Source organism: Sinocyclocheilus anshuiensis, unplaced genomic scaffold, assembly GCF_001515605.1.
Source record: "Sinocyclocheilus anshuiensis isolate Anshui unplaced genomic scaffold, SAMN03320099.WGS_v1.1 scaffold85, whole genome shotgun sequence".
Taxonomy (NCBI): Eukaryota; Metazoa; Chordata; class Actinopteri; order Cypriniformes; family Cyprinidae; genus Sinocyclocheilus; species Sinocyclocheilus anshuiensis.
In genome coordinates this window covers 1,572,907-1,596,656 of record NW_015536800.1, presented here as the reverse complement: position 1 = coordinate 1,596,656, position 23,750 = coordinate 1,572,907, and the positions used below count along the sequence as shown (strand labels likewise).

The 23,750-nt window shown below is 36.9% G+C and overlaps 3 protein-coding genes across 3 annotated transcripts in view; 1 reads left to right on the top strand and 2 right to left on the bottom strand.

The window, feature by feature from the left end:
* The window catches only part of LOC107656759 (proteasome-associated protein ECM29 homolog), a 36,284-nt gene extending 33,189 nt beyond the window's left edge, over positions 1 to 3,095 (bottom strand). Inside the window, exons 1-3 of the mRNA XM_016444706.1 lie at positions 3,045 to 3,095; positions 2,140 to 2,270; positions 705 to 821 (exon numbers count right to left, since the gene is read on the bottom strand). Coding sequence (XP_016300192.1) covers positions 705 to 821; positions 2,140 to 2,270; positions 3,045 to 3,066 — 270 coding nt within the window. The 5' untranslated portion in view covers positions 3,067 to 3,095. The remainder of the gene's footprint in view (positions 1 to 704; positions 822 to 2,139; positions 2,271 to 3,044) is intronic.
* Positions 3,096 to 6,227: 3,132 nt separating this feature from the next.
* On the top strand, positions 6,228 to 20,303 carry LOC107656048 (F-box only protein 10-like). The gene is made up of 11 exons (XM_016443712.1): positions 6,228 to 6,514; positions 8,201 to 8,829; positions 10,857 to 11,672; positions 12,350 to 12,499; positions 12,802 to 12,938; positions 13,075 to 13,145; positions 13,316 to 13,468; positions 15,769 to 16,098; positions 16,442 to 16,752; positions 17,880 to 18,061; positions 18,744 to 20,303. The coding sequence occupies exons 2-11, from the start codon at positions 8,239 to 8,241 to the stop codon at positions 18,919 to 18,921; spliced, it is 2,919 nt and encodes a 972-aa protein (XP_016299198.1). The 5' UTR covers positions 6,228 to 6,514; positions 8,201 to 8,238; the 3' UTR covers positions 18,922 to 20,303.
* Positions 20,304 to 20,610: 307 nt separating this feature from the next.
* Positions 20,611 to 23,750, bottom strand: part of LOC107656233 (RNA polymerase I subunit E) — a 7,072-nt gene continuing 3,932 nt past the window's right edge. The window contains exons 9-12 of the mRNA XM_016443996.1: positions 23,012 to 23,142; positions 21,911 to 21,992; positions 21,650 to 21,781; positions 20,611 to 20,888 (exon numbers count right to left, since the gene is read on the bottom strand). Of these exons, the coding sequence (XP_016299482.1) occupies positions 20,723 to 20,888; positions 21,650 to 21,781; positions 21,911 to 21,992; positions 23,012 to 23,142 (511 nt within the window). The 3' untranslated portion in view covers positions 20,611 to 20,722. The remainder of the gene's footprint in view (positions 20,889 to 21,649; positions 21,782 to 21,910; positions 21,993 to 23,011; positions 23,143 to 23,750) is intronic.

The following is a 23,750-nucleotide window of genomic DNA, read 5'->3' as shown; positions in this document are numbered from 1 at the left end:
ACATACGGGGCCCGTATTCATGAAAAATCTTAGTGCTAAGAGTTGCTCCTAGTAACAAAATTCTAAGAGAATTCTTAGAAATGTGGGTGATTCCTCCTAAAATTAAAGAAAAGATCCTAGTAAAGAAAAAATCCGATCTTATTAGAGACACGCTAACATCTCCGACACCGCGCAGAAATGCCATAGCGCCAGAAATGGAAGAAATCACTACATCAACTACATTAACATATTTGGCAACTGGAAAAATGCCAAATAAAAATCCTGATTCTTCACTACATCACCAGATCTGTATATTCTGAAGGATCATGTGACACTGAAGACTGGAGTAATGCTGAAAAATCAGATTTGCCATCACAGGAATCAATTAAATATCAATGGAAATAGAAAATACTTGTTTTAAATTATAACAGTATTTCACAATAATACTGTTTTTACTGTGTTCTTAATCAAATAAATGCAGCCACTATACAATGATTTATAGCTTGTCTTTGTTGAATAATACAGAACATAAAGAGCTTTAAAAAATAATTGCATATTAAATCGCAATCGCAATATTGGTAAAAAAAATCACAATTAGATTATTTTCCAAAATCGTTCAGCCCTAATGGCAATGAAGTTCTTACTTCATAATATGGGAATATATTCAGCATGAAATGGTGACACATCTCTAGTGGTGATAGTAACATGTGGGGATACGATCATACCGTGACAAAAGATGCAGCAGCAGGGTCCTGATACTGAACCAACAGGGTCTCTACAGGAAGCTGAATCTTGGGTCGACTCTTTATCCTTTTGTTTAGGTGTACCAGCAACTCCATAACCTGGAGAGGGCAATAACAAAATCCAGTTCTTTAATAGATCTTCTTTGAAATTATTCTCATGGGTCCTACTTTTGGGTCCTACTATGCATCCCTAGAGGAATGACATTAATAATGTAGAGTTTTGAACTTGCATCTCTCACATAAACACTTTCTATTATCGTTACATTGGTTTTCAACCATTACAAACCCAAGGATCATCAAGCAGACCACAAGTCAACACAGGGACTCCCATAAACACTTTATTAAAACTTCCATTAAAAACATTAATTAACAATTTTCACATAATTTTGTAATACGCAAAAGATCATTCTGTATAGACCTTATGTGAGCAGCCATCTTTCGAATTTTGTCTTTGATCTTCCGTTTTTGCGGTAGCTCTAGTCTATAGTAGGGCTGCACGATAAATCGCATGTGATATTTAATGCGCATCTTGTCAGTAAAGCCGGTTCTTTAATCAGCGGTAAATCTCCATCACCTGCGTGCTTTCACATTGAGCAGCATTAACTACACAGAGCCGTTGTTCACTGACAAGCTGCACAAAACCACGATCATATTTTGCGCAGATTGTCGGTGAACAACGGCTCTGTGTAGTTAATGCTGCTCCATGTGAAAGCCCGCAGGTGATGGAGATTTACCGCTGATTAAAGAACCGGCTTTACTGACAAGATGCGCATTAAATATCGCATGCGATTTATCATGCAGCCCTAGTCTATATCATCACTGTTGAAGAGTAATTAGCTTGTGAAGTGGATTTACTTATTGTAGCGTTAACGAAAGTTATCATGTGCATTGTAATATTCGAAGCAGATGTCATAACAGATGTCAATAAACTGGGAAGATTTTAAAATGAGCAGTTCATTCATAAATTTGTACACCCAAACCTTCACGCTGTGGAAATACAAACCAGAATACAGAAAACAACAAGTGCAGCACTGAAAAGGGGCAGGGCTATATCTATATTTGAACCCTTTACAACAGTGACTGCATGATTTCGAAATCCATCTTTTCACACTGATGGCAACAGATATACTTATATGCAACTACTACAAAGACTGAAAACATTCACTTATATTCAAGAAGGAAACACAATGCATTAAGACTTTTTGAACAGGGTGATGTGGAAGTTTTTTTCTTATTTTAAATATCATATTTTTTTCCATTTAGTACTGCTCTTCAGAAGCTACAGATGCTGTTTCAAAGAAGATTAGAATTAGAAGTTTCAGAAATGCAAGAAAATTATTTTATATGTACTTTTTTCCACAAAATTGAAAATTCTGATTCTTTGCTATGAACAGTTTTCTTCTTCTCACACACTTACTTTCTTGCGAACCCCCTCTTGCACACTGGATAGTTTGAGGAGGACAGGAGGCAGGAATTTGGATATAATATCCTGCAACTGCTCATCTGTTTCTGCATGACCCAAGCGCAAAAACACACGCTCCAACTGGTCTATAATGGAAAACAAAGAGAAAGCAGGAATTCGTAAGTTGCAGATACAGTGTTCAAAATAAGCAGGGCTAACTTAGCTATTTTCAAATTGATTTGAATGAAAAAAATCTCACATACTTCCTATATGATCACAGGGTAATTATAAGAAGCTTATATTTTAGTTAAATCTATTTATTAAAGAGACACTGAGAATTATTGCAATGCATCTATGTCCCTTGCATAAGTGCATTTCACCGGCTCTCTATAAATCAATTTACAATAAAATTATTTAACAAGCTTGCAATGAACAACAGAAGATAAGAATTACTGTAAATACAGATAAACGATAAATATAGACGCTATAATCGCTAACATTAGTTGGTTAGCCTGTGATCTGAATAGCCTCACTGCTAACCGACGTTAACTGTTATTATCTACTACATATTTATTTCTCACGCTGTCAATAAATGACAACCAGACCAGGACCACTATGACGTTTAGATAACGCTATTTTCACGGTAAAAAGAGGTTGTAGTGTCCTCTAAATTAAAACACCCCAAAAGAGGTACTTTCATTTTGGAGCATGACTGAGCATTGGGCCTCTGTAAGTAAATACTAGCCGGCTAGCTGCCAAACTGATATTCACTTTACAAATATTTATTTATGTAACTACAGATAGACAAACAGACAGCACGGTGAACTCAGTCTTCATAAGAGTGACAAATAATGAAGAGGGTATTGAAAACAAGAATGCAGTAATGAAGAAATAACGCATGTAGAATGAGTTAAACTTACTGAGCTCGTCCTGTGCAGCCATGTTTGAAGTGAAGTCTCCACCAGCACTGCCACTCCCAAGACAGCGTCTCTCTCTCTCTCTCTGTGGCTGTTTTTACTAACACATCCTGTTGTGTAAGCAGCGTCTCTCTCTCTCTCTCTCTCTCTCTCTCTCTCTCTCTCTCTCTCTCTCTCTCTCTATTAGTTTTCAATTTTTTTCAATTCTATTAAGCTTTATTAGCATGATTGTGTAACATAATGTTGCCAAAGCATTAATATAAAAATAAAGAAAGAAACAATAAAAAAACAGATAATAAATAAAAATCCATCATCTCTCTCTTGTTGAAATGAATTTCATTACTTTCATTAAAATCAGATTAACTTCATACAATGAAAAATGGTACAAAGCAAATAAAATAGTTGTCTAAATTAAAAAGATAAACACATTTGACAAAGGGCATACATTTATTATGCAATGTAATTATACAAAGAATTAAACAAATTAAAACAAAATTATTTTTATGAGCTTATTTAACCCTGCAAGGCCTACTTTATCATAATCAATACATAAAGTTCTAAGGCCTCTAAATTATTAACATCATAAAATCTTTGCTGAAAAATCTGTTGTAAAAATCTTCTATGTGCATTCTGCCTATGACTGATAGTTTATACTTGTTTAGTTAGTAAAAGACCTTTTAGTATCATTCTAAAAATTGTCCACCTTCAGGCTGTGGTAACGTAAATGTAAGAATCAGAATCAGATTCACTGCCAGGTATGTTTACGCATACAAGGAATTTGTTTTAGTGACAGAAGCTCCACAGTGCAACAAAATGATAGTGACAAGACAAGACACAGAGAAAACAAGAGTAATATACAAATAGACAAAATAGACAATTTACAAAATAGCAAAGACACAATATACAAAATAGATAATTTTGTATGTACAGGTATGGTATGTGCAAATTTTAAATGTAAATAAGTATGTGTTAAATGTATAATAGTGTTGTATTCCACGCTCCAAGAATATCTTTTATATTGTTATTTATATTTCAAGAACAATATCAATTTCAAGAATATTTATTGAACTGAACTGAAGCAACTTTACAGGTACATTATTATCCATACATCATTTTAGGAAGAAAAAACAGGCTTTTGGAGTTTATTTGTAATTCTCAGTCATCACTGTATTGCATTGAATGGTTTGCCCTCCAGTGCAGAGCTTTCATCACAAAACTAAGCAAAAAAATATAATCTTACTAAGATATATTTTTTTGGAGATATAGTGACAACTGATATTTATTTGCATTTTACTGGATATACGTATTCTGCTATACTGTTATACTAAAAATCTCTTGATTTACATTATAAGCTACCTGAATTTCATCTATTTAGACATATTATTTAATCTTTTTGGCTAAGTTCCATAATTTTGCTCAGTTTGTGCCTCTGAATTTTTTTCTTCCATGAGAATGAGCACTATTTTCTCATTATATCATAGTACTATATGGGCCATAAAACCCTGATGTGTCAAATACAAAACATGAAACATACACAAACTTTCCCGTGTGTGTGTGTGTGTGTGTGTGTGTGTGTGCGTGCGTGCATACGTGTGTGTGTGTGTGTGTGGTCAAAAGTTTTAAAAAACTGTTACATTAAAAATATATATTTTTCTATTCTTTACTATTAGACTATTACTTTAAAAATAATTGTTCTTAAAATATAATACAAATTCCAGAGGGAGACCTTTGAGCATTAGCCTTCTGATAAAGTCTATAAATTGACATTACAAATGAACAGCTTTACAGGAAGTTTTAACTCAAACATGATGTGTTGATTGACATAAATTTGTATAGTGGAACCATCATGAGGATACTAAAAAAGTTAATGGGGTTTAAAAAGTATGAGGGAAGCTCTCTTCTTTCTTCCTGAGAACTTAAGTCAGATGGGGATGTTTAGTGGATGGTGGACTGTGGGAGAAAAACAGGAAAAGGCTAGAGAAGATTACAAGACACAAAAAAAGCAATTCAGACACATAACTGTTTGTGTTCGCCAAATAGGGAAGGGAGTTTTCCCACTAGGCCTACTGGCTGTTTGATTTTGTTAAACATATTTCACTGCTGTAACTTAATTTATCACACTTATAAAGGAAATGCAATTATGTCACATTTTAATAAAAACGTAATTCAAAACAGCTTTTTTACACTTTTACTGCAATGCTCTACTGACTGACGAGGACTTTTAATTTGAATGAGAAACGTTTGCCATTTCCTGTGCATGCATTAATTGGATATATTTAATAAGATCATTTCACTAGTGGAATAAATTTAGGTCAACGTTTGGTTGCAGAAATTTTGAGTTTACATGGAAGTGTAGATGAATGAAAAAATTAATTTTTACACTAGTTTAGTTTAACTTTATTGTCTGTCCAGATTTCCTGAACAGAAATTCATCTTTGACACTGGCATAGAAAATACATCCTAACAAATAATACTACACATACAATACAATATATACGTATGCCCACACATGTGCATACACGTGTACACACACCTACCCAGAAAGATACCTCATGATAATACCTCAATTAAGAATTTGGTTTAAAACAGTCACCGCCAATGGTACAAATGATCTTTTATATAGGTTCTTTTTAGCCAGCGGTATACGCAGCCTGCGCCCTGAAGGAAGGGCCTCAAAGCAGGAATGAAGTGGATGAGTTTGGTCTGAATATACTGCGATCGCCTTTTTTTCCATAAAGTGTAAAAACAGCTCTTGCATTGTACTCTGTTTCTGGCCGATTATCCTATTTGCTTCATTAATTACTCGTGTTAATTTATTTTTCTGTTTCATTGTTAAATTGCCATACCATGATACAATATTATATGTTAAAATACTTTCAATCATCGATCTATAAACAATGGTTAAGACCGTCCTATCAATGCTAAAATGTCTTAGCTTCCTGAGTAGACCTAAACGCTGTCTTTACACTAATCATGTAAAAGCCCTTTACAAGACTAATATAGTTTGCAAATAAATAATTAAATGTAGGCTATTCAGGAGGGTAATGTATTCTGCAAGTCTAATCACAAAACACGCACGATTTTTTCCCCCGCGACATAAGCGATGAGTGATTTTGATCATCAGCTTTGCTGGCAACAAATGATGCGCGCGCCTGCAAAAGAGGCAAAGAAAGGGGGAGTTGGGGTCGAAAGCTTAATATCACGTGTATTGCTGCACAGTAAAAGCCATGTTGCTTAACAACTGTGTCAGACAAAAGGGAAAAGTTGTCGTTGTCGTTCGTAGAAAAACATTCCCCGGCCCGCCTCCTGAATGAAAATACTTGAGCCCTATTTTCCACGCCTTCAAAAACAAGGAAAATACCAAAAAATACGAGATTTTTACCGGATGGGTGTTTGGTTTCTGCTCGTAACCCAAGAGAAAACGATGAGCCTTACGTCTGATAAAATGCTAGCTGAACACAGTATTGTCAGAGGTAGGATCGTTTGTTGTTTTTGCGCTGAATCGGATGGCAGCATTGTAACATGTCGTTGTCACGCAGATAAGAAGTTGCTGCAGAATCGATGGATGTGTTATTTTCCTTTGAACTTCAGTCGAATGCACCCATGACTGTTTTCATTTGTGTGCTCGTATTGCGTCCTGTGTTGCTTTGTTATTGCATGCAGGACAGGGCATTGTAATTCTGTACTGACTCTTTGCCAAGAGTAAATATTATAGCATTGCACATTCATTTTATTGAATGAATATTATAGATATATAATATATTATAGATTGCGGCAGTGAACCCTTCTAATGTTTCATTTAAAGAATACTATGCTCTTATTTGGAAACAGGATTTGTGACATAAACACACACACACACACACACACACACACGTTTGTTTCTGTGGATTGTGGGGACTTTCCATAGACTGATATTACTTTTATACTGACCAAACTATATTTTCTATCCCCTAACCCAACCCTAACCCTAAACCTACTCCGTATAGAAAACCTGTTTGCATTGTTACACTTTCAGATAAACATTTAAACGTAGGCTGGTCCCCACAATATAAAAAATCTCAGGTTTTACTATCCTTGTGGGGACATTTGGTCCCCACAATGTAGCATAAACAAGCACACACACATACACACCCATATACATACACACACACACACACATATACATACATATATATATACTGTATGTGTGTGTGTGTGTGTGTGTGTATAATTTCCATTTTTAATCAAATTGCATAAAATCAATTTTTTATGTTCTGTCTGTTATCCTGAACCATGTTCTTTCACCTTTGACCTTTGATTGTTTTTATTCTTGTTTTTTTTTGGTAAATCTATGGATCATATGTAACCTAAAATTATTTTACATCATCCCATGAAATCAAAATTAGATTTATCTATTAGCTTTGCTTTCTATATGCTAGTGTACACCTAAAAGTTGACAAAATGATTAGCAGATACACTACCATTCAAAAGTTTGGGATCAGTAAGATTTCAAACAAATGCTGTTCTTTTGAACTTTCTGTTCATTAAAAAATATTTCACAGTTTCCACAAAATTATTAAGCAGCACGGCACAACTGTTTTTAACATTTATAATAATAATAAATGTTTCTTGAGAACCAAATCAACATATTAGAATGATTTCTGCAGGATCACATGACACTGAAGGCTGGAGAAATAGCTGCGGACAATTCAGTTTTGCCATCACAGGAGTAAATTACATTTAAAAATATTAAAATAGAAAAGAGTTATTTTAAATTGTAATATTTCCCTTTTTTAACTTAATAAATGCAGCCTTGGTGAGCATAGGAGATTTCTTTCAAAAACATTTTAAAAATCTTACTAACCCCAAACAATTGTATATGCATTTAAAATTCTCTGAGTCTGATGACTCATCATGTACTAAACAGATTTCTGCCCAATCAAATGTTCACGAGAATGAGAGCATCCTGTAACCACAAGTTGTAAATTGTAGTTCATGACTAAAGGCTGTTTTAAATAATAATAATTATGATAATAAAGGACTTCAGTATTTCCTGCCCACTCTTCCTGTTTCAACAGGAAATATGTCAATACCGGAAAGAAAGTGTAATTGTAAAAAAAATTGTAGTTATGATATTTATACTTTGATTGAGCAAATGCTTTTTCCCTGTTTACACTAAGGCGATCTGCCCAGGTGAGGTGGTGTGGTGCTGACAGATATGGAGGTGGGAAGTCTTCCTGTCGAGCTTTGGCGCCTCATCCTGGCATACCTGCCTCTGCCAGATCTGGGTCGATGCTGTCTGGTGTGCAGAGCCTGGCGGGAGCTCATTCTGAGTTTGGATAGCACACGTTGGCGCCAGCTCTGTCTAGGATGCCGTGAATGTCGCCACCCAAATTGGCCCCGTCGCCCCCACCTGCCCCCGGTTTCCTGGAGAGAGGCTCTGCGTCAGCATGCTCTTGCCAGCCGTACATGGACCCAGAATGGCTCGGACCTCCACTCGTCTGCCTGCCTCCATCTTTTCCGCCGGAGAAAAGACCGCAGAGTTTGGCATGCCGGGACCATAGCAGGAGGTGGCTATGAGACTCTTAGGGGAGTGCTGGCTGCGGCAGGGCCGTATGATAAGGTGGTGCTCCACGCGGGTGTGTATGAGGAACAGGTGGAGGTGTCCCTCAAGGTGCCTGTGGAGATTGTTGGATTGGGCAAGTTGGGGGATGTGTCGTTGTTGGTTAGCTTTGATCAACAATGCCCAACAGCGAGGCTGTGCAATCTGGTGTTCATGCCAGCGTGGTTTTCACCGGTGGTTTATAAGGTGAGTTTTGATACTTCCACATCAAAAGCATGCAAATTGTAACATCTGTGCTTATTCAACCAGAAAACACTGGCATCCATAATTGGCTGAACACATTCTCTAAACCCTATTAACTGGGGGCTTCATCTCAGTGCCCGTAAAAATCTGTGATTTACTCTGTCAGCATCCAAATCTGTAATTGCTTCAGCCCCTTAAACTTCAGCAATTGTGTGTTCTTTCTCCATGTGTTCTGTGTGTGTCTATATCTGTCTGTCTGTCCATCTATTTAGCTATCTGTCTGTCCATCCATCCGATGATCCATATGTTTATCTGTTTTTCTGTCTGTTCATCCATTCATCATCCATCCATCCATGCTATGTCTATTCGCCCATCTATCTATCCATCTTTTAAAAATATAAATATGTAATTATCTGTATATCGGTCTATCTATTCATCCCTCCCTACCCATGTAGGACATGGTTTTCCAACATTAAGCATGTCATTTGTTATCATCTCTTTTAAAGGAACACTCCACTATTTATGAAAATAGGCACATTTTCCAACTCCCCTAGAGTTAAACAGTTTTTACCGTCTTCGAATCCATTCAGCCGATCTCCGGGTCTGGCGGTAGCACTTTTAGTTTAGCTTAGCATAGATCATTGAATCTGATTAGACCGTTAGCATCTCGCTCAAATATGATATTACGCAGCGCCTGAAAATAGTCCCAGCTAGGTAACTTCCAATAAGCCTATTTTCAGGCGCTGCGTAATATCATTGCGCCTGCTGCACCCATGGTACGGCAGCAAACTCAACTGTTTAACTCTAGGGGAGTTGGAAAATGAGCCTATTTTCAAAAATAGTGGAGTGTTCCTTTAACTGAAGCTTGATTAAGAAAATCTCCACTGTCTTTGCCACTCTTTAAAGGGGTCATGACATGGATTTTTATTATTATTTTAATATGTTCCTTGAACTTATAATGTTAATCAAGTTTTTTGCACACAAAAAAAAATGTATACGTGGAAAAATGATTATTTTCAACCCTCATTCTGAGCCTCTGTCTAAAATGACCTGTTTTTAAGGGGCGGGTCCTTTAAGGCTTGTCTGGAATTGGCCACTGTTATGATTGGCTAACGTCCTTGCATAGGAAACAGTATCAACGCCTCCTCACTATTGCATGTGAGTGTTTTGACAACATGATCAAAATAAAACGGTCATTTCCAGATAAAGCATTATGAAACGGTTTGTGATGCAGCTGCAGTCAGATCTAGAACCACTTCATCTTTCAACAAATGTTTCTTTGTGAACTTCTCCATGACACTGTGCCTCGTCTACAAAACAAAGTACTCCGAACAATCCTCTGACACGATCCAGGATGTTATTAAAAATAAACTATCCTTGTTCCCTATGCTGGGATCCTTCTGATAACTGTACAAAGACTCGAGCGAGCTGTTTAAACCAAACGCGTCAAAGTGAACGTTCTTTCACTGCATAGTAGTGGACTGTGTCAGAAAGCGAATGCGCTTCTGTATACTGTATCCAGTGTAGACAAGATGGCAGCAGTGATTGTAATTTCTATTTGCTTTTGACACGATGCGACACTCGCATTCAGCTTGATCAAGTGTCAAGCCGTTAATCGACTGAACGCTAGTGGGCGGGGCCTATGGTGAGAAGATGACTATTCGTCGATGCCTTGCTCTTGAGGCAGTGTTTATGCAAATGTTTGTGCCCGGGTGACGTCATCTTGCACCTCAGATCCAAAACGAGCAATTTTGGAGCTTGATTAAATAAATGCTTTGTTTACAATGAGGAGGACGTTTTAAGCTATGAAACTTGCATGTTGATGAAATGGGACAAAGACCTCTTATATGCCAAAAGATCAAGGCTAATTTAATTTCTCATGTCATAACCCCTTTAAGACTTCATACAGAAAACAGTAAATTGATATTGAGACAGTGTTAAATTGTATTAAGATAATCTGATTCTTATTGAGACACTGTTAGTTTTCCTATAGTGTTAAAATTACATATTTTCTCTTGTTTCTTTCTTAGACGTCTTCTGGTCATGTCCAGTTGGACAACTGTAACTTTGAGGGCTGTCAGCTGCACATCCGGGGTCCCGGGACATGTCAGGCTCGTTTCTGCTCATTTGCCCAGGGCAGCTCAGCCCATTTTCTGGGGGTGGCCATCAGTTTAATGGACAGTTGTGAGTTCTCAGGGGGAGATTCTGCCTCTGTCACTGTGGAAGGTGCTCCGGTCTCTGAACGCAACTGGGCCTTCAAACACCTGGTCGCCTTGGTCAAGACCTTCACCATGATGACTAGTAATGGGTCAACTGAAATATCTAATCAGGGCGGGAAAGACAGTGTGGGTGCTGGTAGTCATGTAAACACACCCTTGGAAGGAGTTAACACAATGGAGGACTGGAATAAACAGGAAGTAGATTGGGAAGCAAACTGGGCAAAACAGAAAGGTGGAGGTAGTCTTCTTCCAAGTCAGGATGGTACAGTGATTGAGGAGGATGGCATGGAAACATCGAGTGAGTCAAGTGATGAAGATGATGAGCAAGACGGCGAGAAAGGCACAGGCTTAAAACTTTCATATGATCAGCACGGACTAGCGCATCTCTCCAAAGCAGATACGCCTGATTCTTCTGCATTTCCTGCACTGTTGAGTCTGTCTGCAGAACTGCAGAGGGATGCAGAGGCGCGGGACTTGGCTGCATTGGTTCAAGGCTGCCTGCTGCGGCGCTGTCTGCTGCGTGATGGAAAAGGTGGTGTGCACCTGTGCAATCACGGTCAAGCTCGACTGGAGGCCAATGTGTTCAGAGGGCTCAACTATGCAGTGCGCTGCATCCAGAATGCCAAAGTGTGTAAAACCTGCGTCTCAATGGCCCTTAAAGCTGATGTGTGAAATTTTGCTGACCTGAAAATACCTTTTCCAAGTTTAATGTGCAGAGACAACTTTAAGTAAGCTTTTAGTTGGCTGATTTTCCTGAAAAGTATAAGTACAGCAGCTTTTGGTGCTTTGGGAAAAACTATTCACTAGTACTAATAATCCGAATTAGAATTTTTTTTAAAATACATTGCCCCCCCCTCATTTTTATAATCATGTTACCTTTTCCATCATCTAGTACTCTGTTCACTGGAAGTTACTATAAAAAATTAGCATATCTCAAAATGAATAACCATTTTGATACTGGGCAAATTCAGTTGTAACATTTAAAATGATGAATTTGTCATTTTAGTGCTTTAATTTGAACAAAATAGTATAGAATTTTAATACTGACATTAATCCATCATCAGTCAAAAAATTTAAATATTTAAGCACCAGCCAAATTTTCTTCATAAAATGTAAAAAAAAAAAATTGTTCATTTTATTTCATACTGCTTGTAGCACAAAAATCACAAACAACAGATTGCAATGTCATGAAATATTTTCTGTGAATATGTTTCTGATCTTTCTCTTTTATCTTCTTTTCATGTCCTGGTTCTCTTTCACCAGTGTCTCTTTTTTTTATACTGTGTGTCTTTTTTTCTGTTTAGATGGTGATGTTGCGTAATGAAGTGTGTGGGTGCAAGGCGTCTGGTGTGTTCCTGCGACTCTCTGCTCAAGGTCTCATTGCTGAGAACAACATTCATTCCAATGGGGAAGCGGGACTAGACATCCGCAAAGGGGCTAATCCTATCATACTGGTACACATTTCTTTTAGTATGCTAAAAAAAAAGGAGGAGGAATATGTACAGTATAATTAGATAAAAGTGTTTGTTTTTCTTATCCCAATGGCAAATAGTTTTTTCAGTCATGGAAAAAAAATTGCCAATGGCGTAAAAAATGCATATGTTTCTCTTATACAGATTTGCTTTTAAATGAATTAGTGTAATCAGGAGAACTAGTGCAGAGGAAAGTTTAGACAATATAGTGGAATTTCCAACATGCCAGATACTTTTCTGTGATACATTGTTTTTTCTTTCCCTTTCTTTTTTCCTGGCTATAGTGTAATAGAATCCACAGTGGCTTGCGTTCTGGGATTGTTGTCCTGGGCAACGGGAGAGGTTCTATCCGCAGCAACCAGATCTACGGCAACAAGGAAGCTGGCGTGTATATTCTTTTTAATGGCAATCCTGTTGTCAGGTATACAGTGCAGGGGTTATTGTGTTTTATTCAAATAAAGTTGGATAACAAGAAAAAAATTAGATATATTTGTTTAGTATCATGAAACTAAAAATAATGAAGATCTGATTTCTGTGTCTTTCTCTCTTTATGACAGTGGAAATCACATTTTCCAGGGCCTTGCAGCAGGCATTGCTGTCAACGAGAATGGAAGAGGACTGATCACTGGTCCGTTGACTCCAGTATACCATTTTCTATTTGCCGTTTAATTGTATATAGGTGCTTCAAGCATAGTAGACCTTGCCCTTTTCAAGTGTTTCCTCATGCTCTTGAAACTGCTCAATTAAATTATGCTAAATCAATTTGAATTGCTGCTTTACTTCTCTTGCATCTGATAGAGAATGTTATAAGGCAGAACCAGTGGGGTGGTGCTGATATCCGTCGAGGAGGTGATCCAGTCCTCCGCAATAACTTCATCTGTTATGGCTACTCGGATGGAGTGGTGGTGGGAGAGAGAGGGAGGGGCCTCATTGAGGGCAACCACATATACGGTGTGCATATTTCATATTTATACGTTTAAGGCATTTGGCAGATGTTATCCAGCCTTTGTTCTTTCTGTAGCTGAAATGCATTAGAAATTATTTAAGTGCGTGATCAGGTGCAGTGCAACAGTGAGAAGTAATTTTACCATACGCACTGAAAGAAAAAATGCTGTGCGACAAAATGTCATCTAGTCAGAGCATGTTTGGCACACATTATTTAGCATATTGGACCTGTGGGTGAGGCTGCGACAAAAACCAACACAAACACTGTGTGCCCTAACTGTCGGTTAGGCTTTAAAGCTTTAAAAATGTTGATTGGGACACAAAAATTTGAATAAGCATTCTGTTTAGATCAATTTAGTACCACACAAAAATTCTCAAAAAAAACTGGTAACATTACAAGATAAAATAGTAATATTTTGAGAATGAAGTCAAAATTACAGAGGCATTGCGATGTTAAAGGATTATAGTTCACTGCCAGATAAGAAATTTCCTGATAATTTACTCACCTCCATGTCATCCAATATGTTCATGTCTTTCTTTCTTCAGTCGAAAAGAAATTAAGGTTTTCAAGGAAAACATTCCAGGATTTTTCTCCACAAAGTGGGAGGCAACAGGTTGAAGGTCCAAATTGCAGTTTCAATGGAGCTTCAATGGGCTCTACACGATCCCAGCCGAGGAATAAGGGGCTTATCTAATGAAACGATCATTTTCTAAAAAAAATTTGTTTTAATTTATATAAATTTATATTTTTTTCCACCACAAATGCTCGTCTTGCACTAACTCGACTTCACGCATTACGTAATCACGTTAGAAAGGTCACGCGTGACATAGGCGGAAGTACTGACCCAGTGTTTACAAAGAGAACGTGCAAAGAAAATCAAACACCCTTTACAAAAAAAGGTAAAACAACGATATCAGACCATTGTGAAGTTGGAGGAGAAAATGTTTTTCACCCTGCTCTACCTTTTTGAACCGAAGTACACAGATGAAGAACTAACCGCGCGTGACCTTTCCAACGTGATTATGTAATGCATGAAGTCGTGCATGCGCATCACAGCGCTAGTGCAAGACGAGCATTTGTGGTTAAGTATATACATTTGTATTTTTCTTAGAAAATGACCAATTGTTTCGCTAGATAAGACCCTTATTCCTCCGCTGGGATCATGTAGAGCCCTTTGAAGCTGCATTGAAACTGCAATTTGGACCTTTAACCTGTTGGCCACCATTGAAGTCCACTATATGGAGAAAAATCCTGGTGACAGAATTTTTATTTTTGGGTGAACTATCCCTTTAAGACAGTGTTTCTCAACCCTGGTCCTGAGCGCCCCCCCAACACTGCACATTTTGTATGTCTCCCTTATCTGACACCCATTTCAGGTCCTGGAGTTTATTTTAATGAGCTAATGAGTTGAATCAGGTGTGTTTGATTAGGGAGACACACAAAATGTGCAGTGCTGGGGGGCGCCAAGGACCAGGGTTGAGAAACACTGATTTACATAATTACATTACATGAATTATTTAAATTAATTTGCTGATATTGTTTCTCTTTGCCAGTTTTACATTTCACAACCACCTTTGTGATACAGTTTTTTTTAAAGCTGCTTTGGAATGATTGCAGATCTGTGAAGCTGCTTTGGTTGCAGATTGGGTAAAAAAAAAAGATACTTTTTAGGTCTGATTTAGTACCACAGTAAAATAATTACAAGAATAAAACTGAAAAAAAGAGACTTTTTGAGAATGTTGTAATAATAGACATTTGACACGTAATAAAAAGTAAAAAAATAAATGGTTGACTATAATATTTTAGGAATTAAGTCAAAATTACTTCATTAATAATTAATAAAAAAAAAAATAAAAAAAAAGGGGAAGTTGTGGCCTAATGGTTAGAGAGTCGGACTCGTTACCCAAAGGTTGCGGGTTCGAGTCTCGTACCGGCAGGGATTGTAGGTGGGGGGAGTGAATGTACAGCGCTCTCTCCCACCTTCAATACCACGACTGAGGTGCCCTTGAGCAAGGCACCGAACCCCAACTGCTCCCCGGGCGCCGCAGCAAAAAATGGCTGCCCACTGCTCCGGGTGTGTGTTCACGGTGTGTGTGTGTTCACTGCTGTGTGTGTGCACTTTGGATGGGATAAATGCAGAGCACTAATTCCGAGTATGGGTCACTATACTTGGCCACATGTCACTTCACTATTATTACACTTCACTATTACAATGGCCTAACATTGCGATGTTCAATTCAGAAAAGAATAAAAGGGTCAAAGTTCATTTTTTGGTCATGAGATTGTATAATTGTGTGTTTTGTAGGGAACAGAGGCTGTGGGGTGTGGGTAATGTCATCTAGTCTACCTCAGCTCATTGGAAACCATATTACCCATAACCGCATATATGGGCTGGCCGTGTTTTGCCGGAAGGACACGGAGTCTGCTGTGAGCCGAGAGGGCTATCGCTCTTTACAGGAAAGAGAGAGAGGAGTCGGGGTTGGAGAGAGGGACAGAGGAGGTCCTGAGAACTTCAATGAGGAAGGAGAACTGATGGCATGGGAAAGTGATATCGATAGCGAAGATGAACGCTTTTCCTCTCGACGGCCAATCACAGTAGCCCTAGTGGAAAACAACTGCATTAGTCACAACAGAGGTGAGTTGCTGTTAAATATAATTTCTGTGAGGTACAGACTACAGACTTTACAAAGGTAAGTACTGTAGAAAAGTATTAAATATGTATTAAATATGACGCAACCCTGGTCTATATATTGCTTTATGTAAGTGTATTGTATGTATAAAGTTAAAGTTGAATATAATATATATCAAACTTAGAGATGGGCAGTAAAATTATATATTTTTGTGACAAACAATCACGCAGCAGAGATTTGGTGGCCCTTGGCATCAGAAAGTTGTAAAACCCCTAGTCAACTTCACCTGATCATATTAGATTGACATCTCAGCCACTTCTGTCTCCTTTTTCTCCTCTGTCTCTCCAGCTGTTGGAGTGTATGTGAAGAGCAGTGAGCCTCTGAACGTGGTGGCCAACATGGTGAACAGTAACAGAGGAGATGGCGTGTCTGTCATTCAGAGCGCTCAGCTGACGCGTTTAGTTGGAAACTGTGTCCTCTGTAATGGCTGGACAGGAGTGGCCGTGGACCGAGAGTGTCGAGTAGAGCTGCGTGGCAATGGGGTTTATGGCAATAACTGTCACGGTGTCTGCTTCCGGGGCGATGGGCTGATTGTGGAAAACGATGTGGTTGGAAATAATGCTGTTGGAATACGAGTGATGGACAATGCAGATGTTAAAGTGAGTATGCTTCAATTTTACTGTCACATGGTTGAAAAAGTAAAAGGATACAGTGGCTTTGTCCGAAATACAGATGTGTTTGTGTCACATCCTTTCTGATAATATGAGAGATTGACAGATACTGTTTTTAAGGCCAATATTGATACTATTTTTAATTATCTGAAACAATATTTGCAGAACTGAATTTTAATAGTTTTATTTCTAATTTTTGACAATAATAATGTTAATAAAATAATAATAGACTACAATAAATTTATATCAATACATCCTTTCTTCTTCTTCTTAATAATAGACTACAATAAAAAATATCGTTAGCATTGTTCATTATTAATAATAATACTACATGCATTATATTAGTAATTCATGTGTATATAATAAGTATTATTAATATTATTATTATAATTATTATTACAATAAGAAATATATGCTTAGAATATATTATTATTAAAAATACTTTAGCCATTAGAAATTCTTGCTGTGTCAAGAATTTCTGTCCAATGTAAGAATAACATTAATAGAATATATTACTATTATTATTAATATTACTACTACTACAATAAAAATATATGCTTAAAATATATTATTATTATTAATATTATTAAAAATAATTTATCCATTAGAAATTCTTGTTGTGTTACAAATTTCTGTCCAATGTAAGGATAACATTAATTTAATATATTATTATTATTATTATTACAATAAAAATGTATGCTTAGAATATATTATTATTATTATTATTATTAAAAATTATTTAGCCATTAGAAATTCTTGCTGTGTCAAGAATTTCTATCTATTGTAAGCATAAATTACAAAACTGAAAAAATTTAAACATTTTAAAATATTTTATAAAACTGTATATTATCTTTAAAGGCATCATAGATGTGCCCCTAACTGATGGAGAAGTTGGGGGAATTTATAGATGTGACTTTTTGCCTTAATGGGAAATAAGCTTTGTAATCATTAAATATTAATGTAGTTATCACTAAAGCCTACCTTTATACAAAAGTACTGGCTGTGTAGTTATTGACTGACAGGGCAGCAAAGCCTTAGGTTTCGGACACAGCTCATGTACTGTTTAAACTACAGTCCCTGCTATCAGATGCTGACATTTACTTTGTGTTCTGCAGGTATTGAGGAATCGTGTTCAGGTGTTGCGGGGTTATGGGATTTCTGTAAAGGAGCGGGTCCGAGGTGTGGTTCAGGAGAACCTGGTTTATCAGAGCCACTCTGCGAGTACTAAAAACCCCATACGGACAAACAAACAGAACCTGGAGTGTGTTGTACTTAACAACTCTCTGCTCACACCCAGGTTAGATACACTCACGTCATAGGCACAAAACTCTATATGTAGTTTAGAAGAATTCAGTTTCATATATCTACAATATATATATCGTAATATATAGTGATGCACCAAAATGAATTTTTTATTTTATTTTTTACCAAAATTAAAGTCATTATGCCGAAAGCCAAAATTGACAATAATGTTTATTTAATAATCAATTAATCAAATTTATTTAATAACTGACACTAAAATAAGTTGATACAATTTTTTTCTACTCCAATCCATAATTGAAATATAAACATTTGAACGGTGAATGTAAGAAAGTTGTCATGAGAGATTTATTAAAACATACATTAAATAATGAAAACAAGTTTGAGTAATAAAGGGCATTTATTTAGCTTCTCAAGTTTTTTTTTTAGCTGCCTTCCAAGCTATGGACATTGAAAGGCTTTCCTGAGATGAAAGTAACCTTACATGACATTGTTTACAAGCTGTTTTATTGATGTCTTTCTCTTCTGATGTTCATTCCTGTTTATTTTGTGCTGTAACTAGTAGTAAAGAGGAAGAGATGATTGGTTCACATTTCGCCCTTCCAAAACTGTTTCAGGCTAAATGGAAAATTCATTTTCTGCTTAACATTTTTGGTTCTGTGCATCGCTAATAATATATGGCACACTATATTTGATCTGTATTACTCTTTCTGTCCTAGATCACAAGCGCTTTGGACCTTGGATAATCCACCTCCTCGTCCTCACAATAGTAACCCTTCTAGCGTCACCCCCTCCACACTTCCTGCTCACCTTGCCATCACCATGACAAACAGAATCACTGCCTCTGTAGAAAGTGGTTGCCATAACAACGGCAGCATCTTTTGCTCAATTTTATGAGGTACATATTTCCTGGCTTTATAGCTCCACAACATCAGATGGATATTCCTACAATGTTCCCTCAATGTGAACCCTGGGTGAAGGAGGACACCGAGGAGGTGAAGGCACTGCTTCAATGTTGGATGGATGATGAACAATCAGATTAAGCCTCAAGCACATGACGTTAAAATGATCAAAAAGCACTTTTTTAATATGATTAACCAAAGGTAGGTTGTTTAGTACAGTGGTTCCCAACCCTGGTCCTGGAGGCACCCCAACACTGCACATTTTGCATGTCTCCTTTCTGTGACACACCAATTTTAGGTCTTGAATTCTCTACTAATGAGCTGATGACCTGAATCAGGTGTGTTTGATTAAGGAGACATACAAAACGTGCAGTGTTGGGGTGCCTCCAGGACCAGGGTTGGGAACCACTGGTTTAGTAGTCCGATAATCAAACTTTAAAGGATTAAGACCACCTTTTTGATATACTTGGATCTGAAATTAATCAGTCAACTCACTCTAAATTGATCAGTGTTTACGAGCAACTTATTGGAGTTTGGATTTTGGCATCATGAAATGGAAACATTCAGATATGCAGTGGCCACTATGATAGCGGTTTTACTATTTTGGAGACTGGGAGCAAGAGTTATCATACCCAGATTATCATAAGTTCACAGCTAAACTCGAGCTTTTGAGCCCTGTTATAATGTCAAAAAAACCTTAGTAGTAAGAAAATAACAAGAGACTAATGATAAATTGTAACTTCAATCAGTTTTCAGGTAGTTATCCTAAAGTAGTCACAGGGCTTAAAAGTGGTTGGATTTCTTAAGAGACCTTGGCTATGTTCAGAATGGAATACTAGCTTACTATTTACTAAACTTTACAAAGTATATACACTTTAAATTGTCTGTTATTCTTTAAAGATGATAAAACTATAGGTATAATACTGAATCAACAAACACTGTTGTGTATGACCTCATTGTATGTGAGTGGCGACCAGTTGACTTGAATTTTCAAGGTTATTTTGCGGTTTAAAAATGAATTTTTGTGTAAAAATGTCAGTCTGATCAAATAAGACTAATACGATGCTGTATTTTCTGTTCATTCATTATACTGGAACTTTAAAAGTCATTGCTTGTAAATGTTGGATGATTCGGTATGTGAACATTTGCACACTATGCGTAGTATATACTGCAGGAATAGTATGGAAGTATGCCATTACGAACATAGCCCATCACTAAAATAATGGGTCTTGTAATGTGATTTAGTCCCAGAACACTAGACCTTATTTATCAAAAAGTAGCCATCTTCTGTTAGATTTACAGCTGGCTGTTATTATTTTTGTAATGTTCTCATACCAACTGCTGGTTTGATTTGTAAAGTGCAATATGTATAATAAATGTGCCTATTTTTACAGTATTGTTTTTATACTTATTGTGCAGTATAAACAATGGCTATCATAGCAAATTGGTTTCTTCTGATTTCTGCTATTTTTGTCTGTAGTTGTATACTGCATAGAGATGGATTTGATTCTTAAAACCAAAGACATTTTTCATAATCCTTGTCCTTGCTTGCTATACAATAACATGAATCAACATATGTGTAATTCCAATCACTTGCAGTCATCTCAGGTATATGCAAATTGAATGCAATCTATTTGCATCAGGTTGCTGTAAAACCAATCAGAACACGGGCAATTCCAATTTCCGTTAACTGAATAATCCCATTTATTTTCAATTCAATCTTACAAGAACACTGTAATTTTAACACGTGCAGTTACAGTTTGTTCCCAGCTTAGAAACTTATTACTGTCCACAGCTTAGTTCATCCTCTTGCGTTTCCTGCGACCCATACGTTGTTCGTAATGCACCAGTGGAAGCACCAGAGAGGCCATCCTGTGCTCCTCCTGTGTCCCGGCCTGTTCTCTACTGTGGGCTGACTGACGGGACAGGGTCAGCCCCATGGCCTTGGCCACCTCCAACATTCTGCACACAAAGTGTCAAAATAAGGACAATAGGGTTTTAGAGCAGTGTTTCTCATCCTTTTTGACTCCAAAGCACACTTTTGTCTAAAACAACATTTGGAGTGTTTACACACAACACCATTTTCATCAACTAAAAATGGGAAACTTTATTTGGTTTGGCTGTTCATTTACATGACAACTTGCAAACTTTTGAAAAAGATGGCATCATGAGCATTTGTATTACGTGTTCAATCTATAGGTATGTGCACAGGTGCATAGTGTTATTTTACAAAGTGATATCGCCAACTGGCCTGGCATGCATAAGTGTTTTAGTCATTTCAACTGATGCATGAGAATGGGGACTGTTTCAACAAAGTTATCGCCTGTACACAAAACTTTTCAAAAGTGCAAAGAATTTCTTTTCTCTATTTTTAGTACATCGCTGTCATGTAAACATACCCTAAGACAATATACTTATGTACATTTTAATTTAGATTCCAATAACACCTTACAATAAGGTTCTATTTGTTAATTACTAACAATAAAAATTAATAACAATAAAAAATATTTCCAAAGCACTGCATGTATTGCTCATTGTTAGATAATACATTAACTAAAGTAAACTAATGGAACCTTGTAAAGTGTTGCCAAGAATACTTTAATATATTTAAATCATTTTAATACTTATTGAGAACCACCGTTTTAGACCATCACAAGAAAGAAAACACAGACTGTGAATATCTAGTTCCACAATTAAGGTGTATAATAATACATTTGACTTACTTGGCATCACTGATGCCCATGTCTCTGTGTAGGAGTGTAAGGTTAGCCGTCTGATCACCCATGTGCAGCAGTAAAGCCAAACAGTGAGCAACCAGTTTAATACGCATGGACGAAGATACGGTGTTCCTGAGGCTGTTGAGACAGGCAAAACTTGCATTTATATATGGTAATTGAAATTTGTGAGTTAAAAAAAAAGAAAAGGCGGCAAAAAATGAAGTCAGAATAGGCTGCAGGACTGTGCGTAGTTAGGAAAATACACACCTGCCATGGTGGAAACTCTCCACTGTGAAATTCTTCAGCACATTGTGGATAATGACTCGGGGACATCCATCCTCAATACCAACTGCAAATGACAGTAAAAACAAATTAGGTTTTTTAAAGGTTTAAAGGGCACCTATTATGCCCCTTTTTACAAGATGTAATATAAGTCTCAGGTGCCCCCAGAATGTGTCAGTTTGTGAAGTTTCAGCTCAAAATACCCCCCAGATCATTTATTATATCATTTTGAAAATGCCCATTTTGAGTGGAAGCAGAAACACGCTGTTTTCAAACATAGCTCTTTAAATGCAAATGAGCTGCTGCTCCCCGCCCCCTTTTCCAGAATAAGGCTGCCTTTACAGCTCGTAACTCAGATACTCTGCCAAAAAAAATTTCTGTTTGGTTTTGATTATTATGTCTATCATGCTAAAATCATGCGTTTTAAAGCCATATCAGTTTACACTTCTGATATACAGTGGCAAATACACGCAAGTTTATGTTAAAAACACACATAAGTTACAAAAACACAGTCGATTATGTCTGTGAAGTTAAACAGCTGGAAAAGAAATTGCATGTTTATATTAGATCTGTGTAACAGCAGTATAATATACAAGTGACAGCAGCGTAATATACAGTACCTATACTGCTGTCTACACTGTTAATGACCCAAACAATAAAACAAAAGCAGAAAATCACTCTCTGCTCTGGACTGAATAACGTCTATAGATTTAATAAGCAGACTTTTCCTATTTGAATGCTGCTTTTAAATGCTTTAGTGTGAAGATAAACATGGCGGATTGTGTGCGGCTCAAAAGTCGTGGGTGGGGCTTGTAAATTGTGGCTTTACATTTTACAGATTCTGCAAACGGCTTGTTCTGAGACACTGCTTATGACTCATGGGGATTAAAAAAAGGAGCGGGTGGATTTGTATCATTATAGGGTGGTTGTGTACACACACTGCCAACACATATTTATGTTCAAACAACATTTAAAAGTGAATTTTGCATAATAGGTGCTCTTTAAAAAAAACATAATGGCCATATAAAATGAGCTGAACTAGTTGCAGAGACACAGTAATTAATTCTTTATTTCTTTTACACTCACATTTGAAGGAGAGACGTTTCTGTAGCGAGGCTTTGATAAGGAAGGACAGGTACCAGGCACATCGAGACTGTCTGTCACGAGCTGCGTCCTCTTTGGGAAGTAATTCAAGATGTCTAAGAACAGTCTGTGGACTAGAGAACACAACTGGATGTATAAAAATAAGAATTTAGAACTGATCTGGAGCCAAAATGGCTTCCAGCAGACTTTCCAAACCTGAAAACCAATTCATTTTTATGCCTTTCCAGCCATTTCCAAGAATTTTGAAAATAAATAAAATCTTAAGTGAATTAAACTTAAGCACAATTATTTTTTGCAGGACTTTTGCAGGGCTGGAAAACAATTTTGTTTGCTAATATTTCCAGATTAATGGTGATCCTACAAAAATAATGGAAAAAATAACTGTAATGACGCTGTTTTTATAATTTATATATGGCATCAGAAATATTTTTATTAATAATTTATGAATATTTGTGAAAACATGACAAATTAATATTTTTATTAAGCAAGTAAATTATTACATTGATCAAAATTGGAAGTACAATCTAGATGATCTAGTAAATCTAGATCAGGGTTCCTCAAATCTTGCCCTGGAGGGCCAATGCGCTGCAGAGTTTAGCTCCAACCCTGATCAAAGTCACCTACCTGTGATTTTCTAATGATCCCGAAGACACTGATTAGCTTGCTCAGGTGTGTTTGATTAGGGTTAGAGCTAAACTCTGCAGGAAAGTGGATCTCGTGG

What these genes read in the sequence shown, in the direction of transcription:
- LOC107656048 (XM_016443712.1), top strand. Translation starts at nt 8,239, where the DNA reads ATGGAGGTGGGAAGTCTTCCTGTCGAGCTTTGGCGCCTCATCCTGGCA. An exon ending in CTGCATTAGTCACAACAGAG is followed by an intron (nt 16,099 to 16,441) that starts GTGAGTTGCTGT and finishes CTGTCTCTCCAG; the next exon opens with CTGTTGGAGTGTATGTGAAG. An exon ending in AACTCTCTGCTCACACCCAG is followed by an intron (nt 18,062 to 18,743) that starts GTTAGATACACT and finishes TTTCTGTCCTAG; the next exon opens with ATCACAAGCGCTTTGGACCT.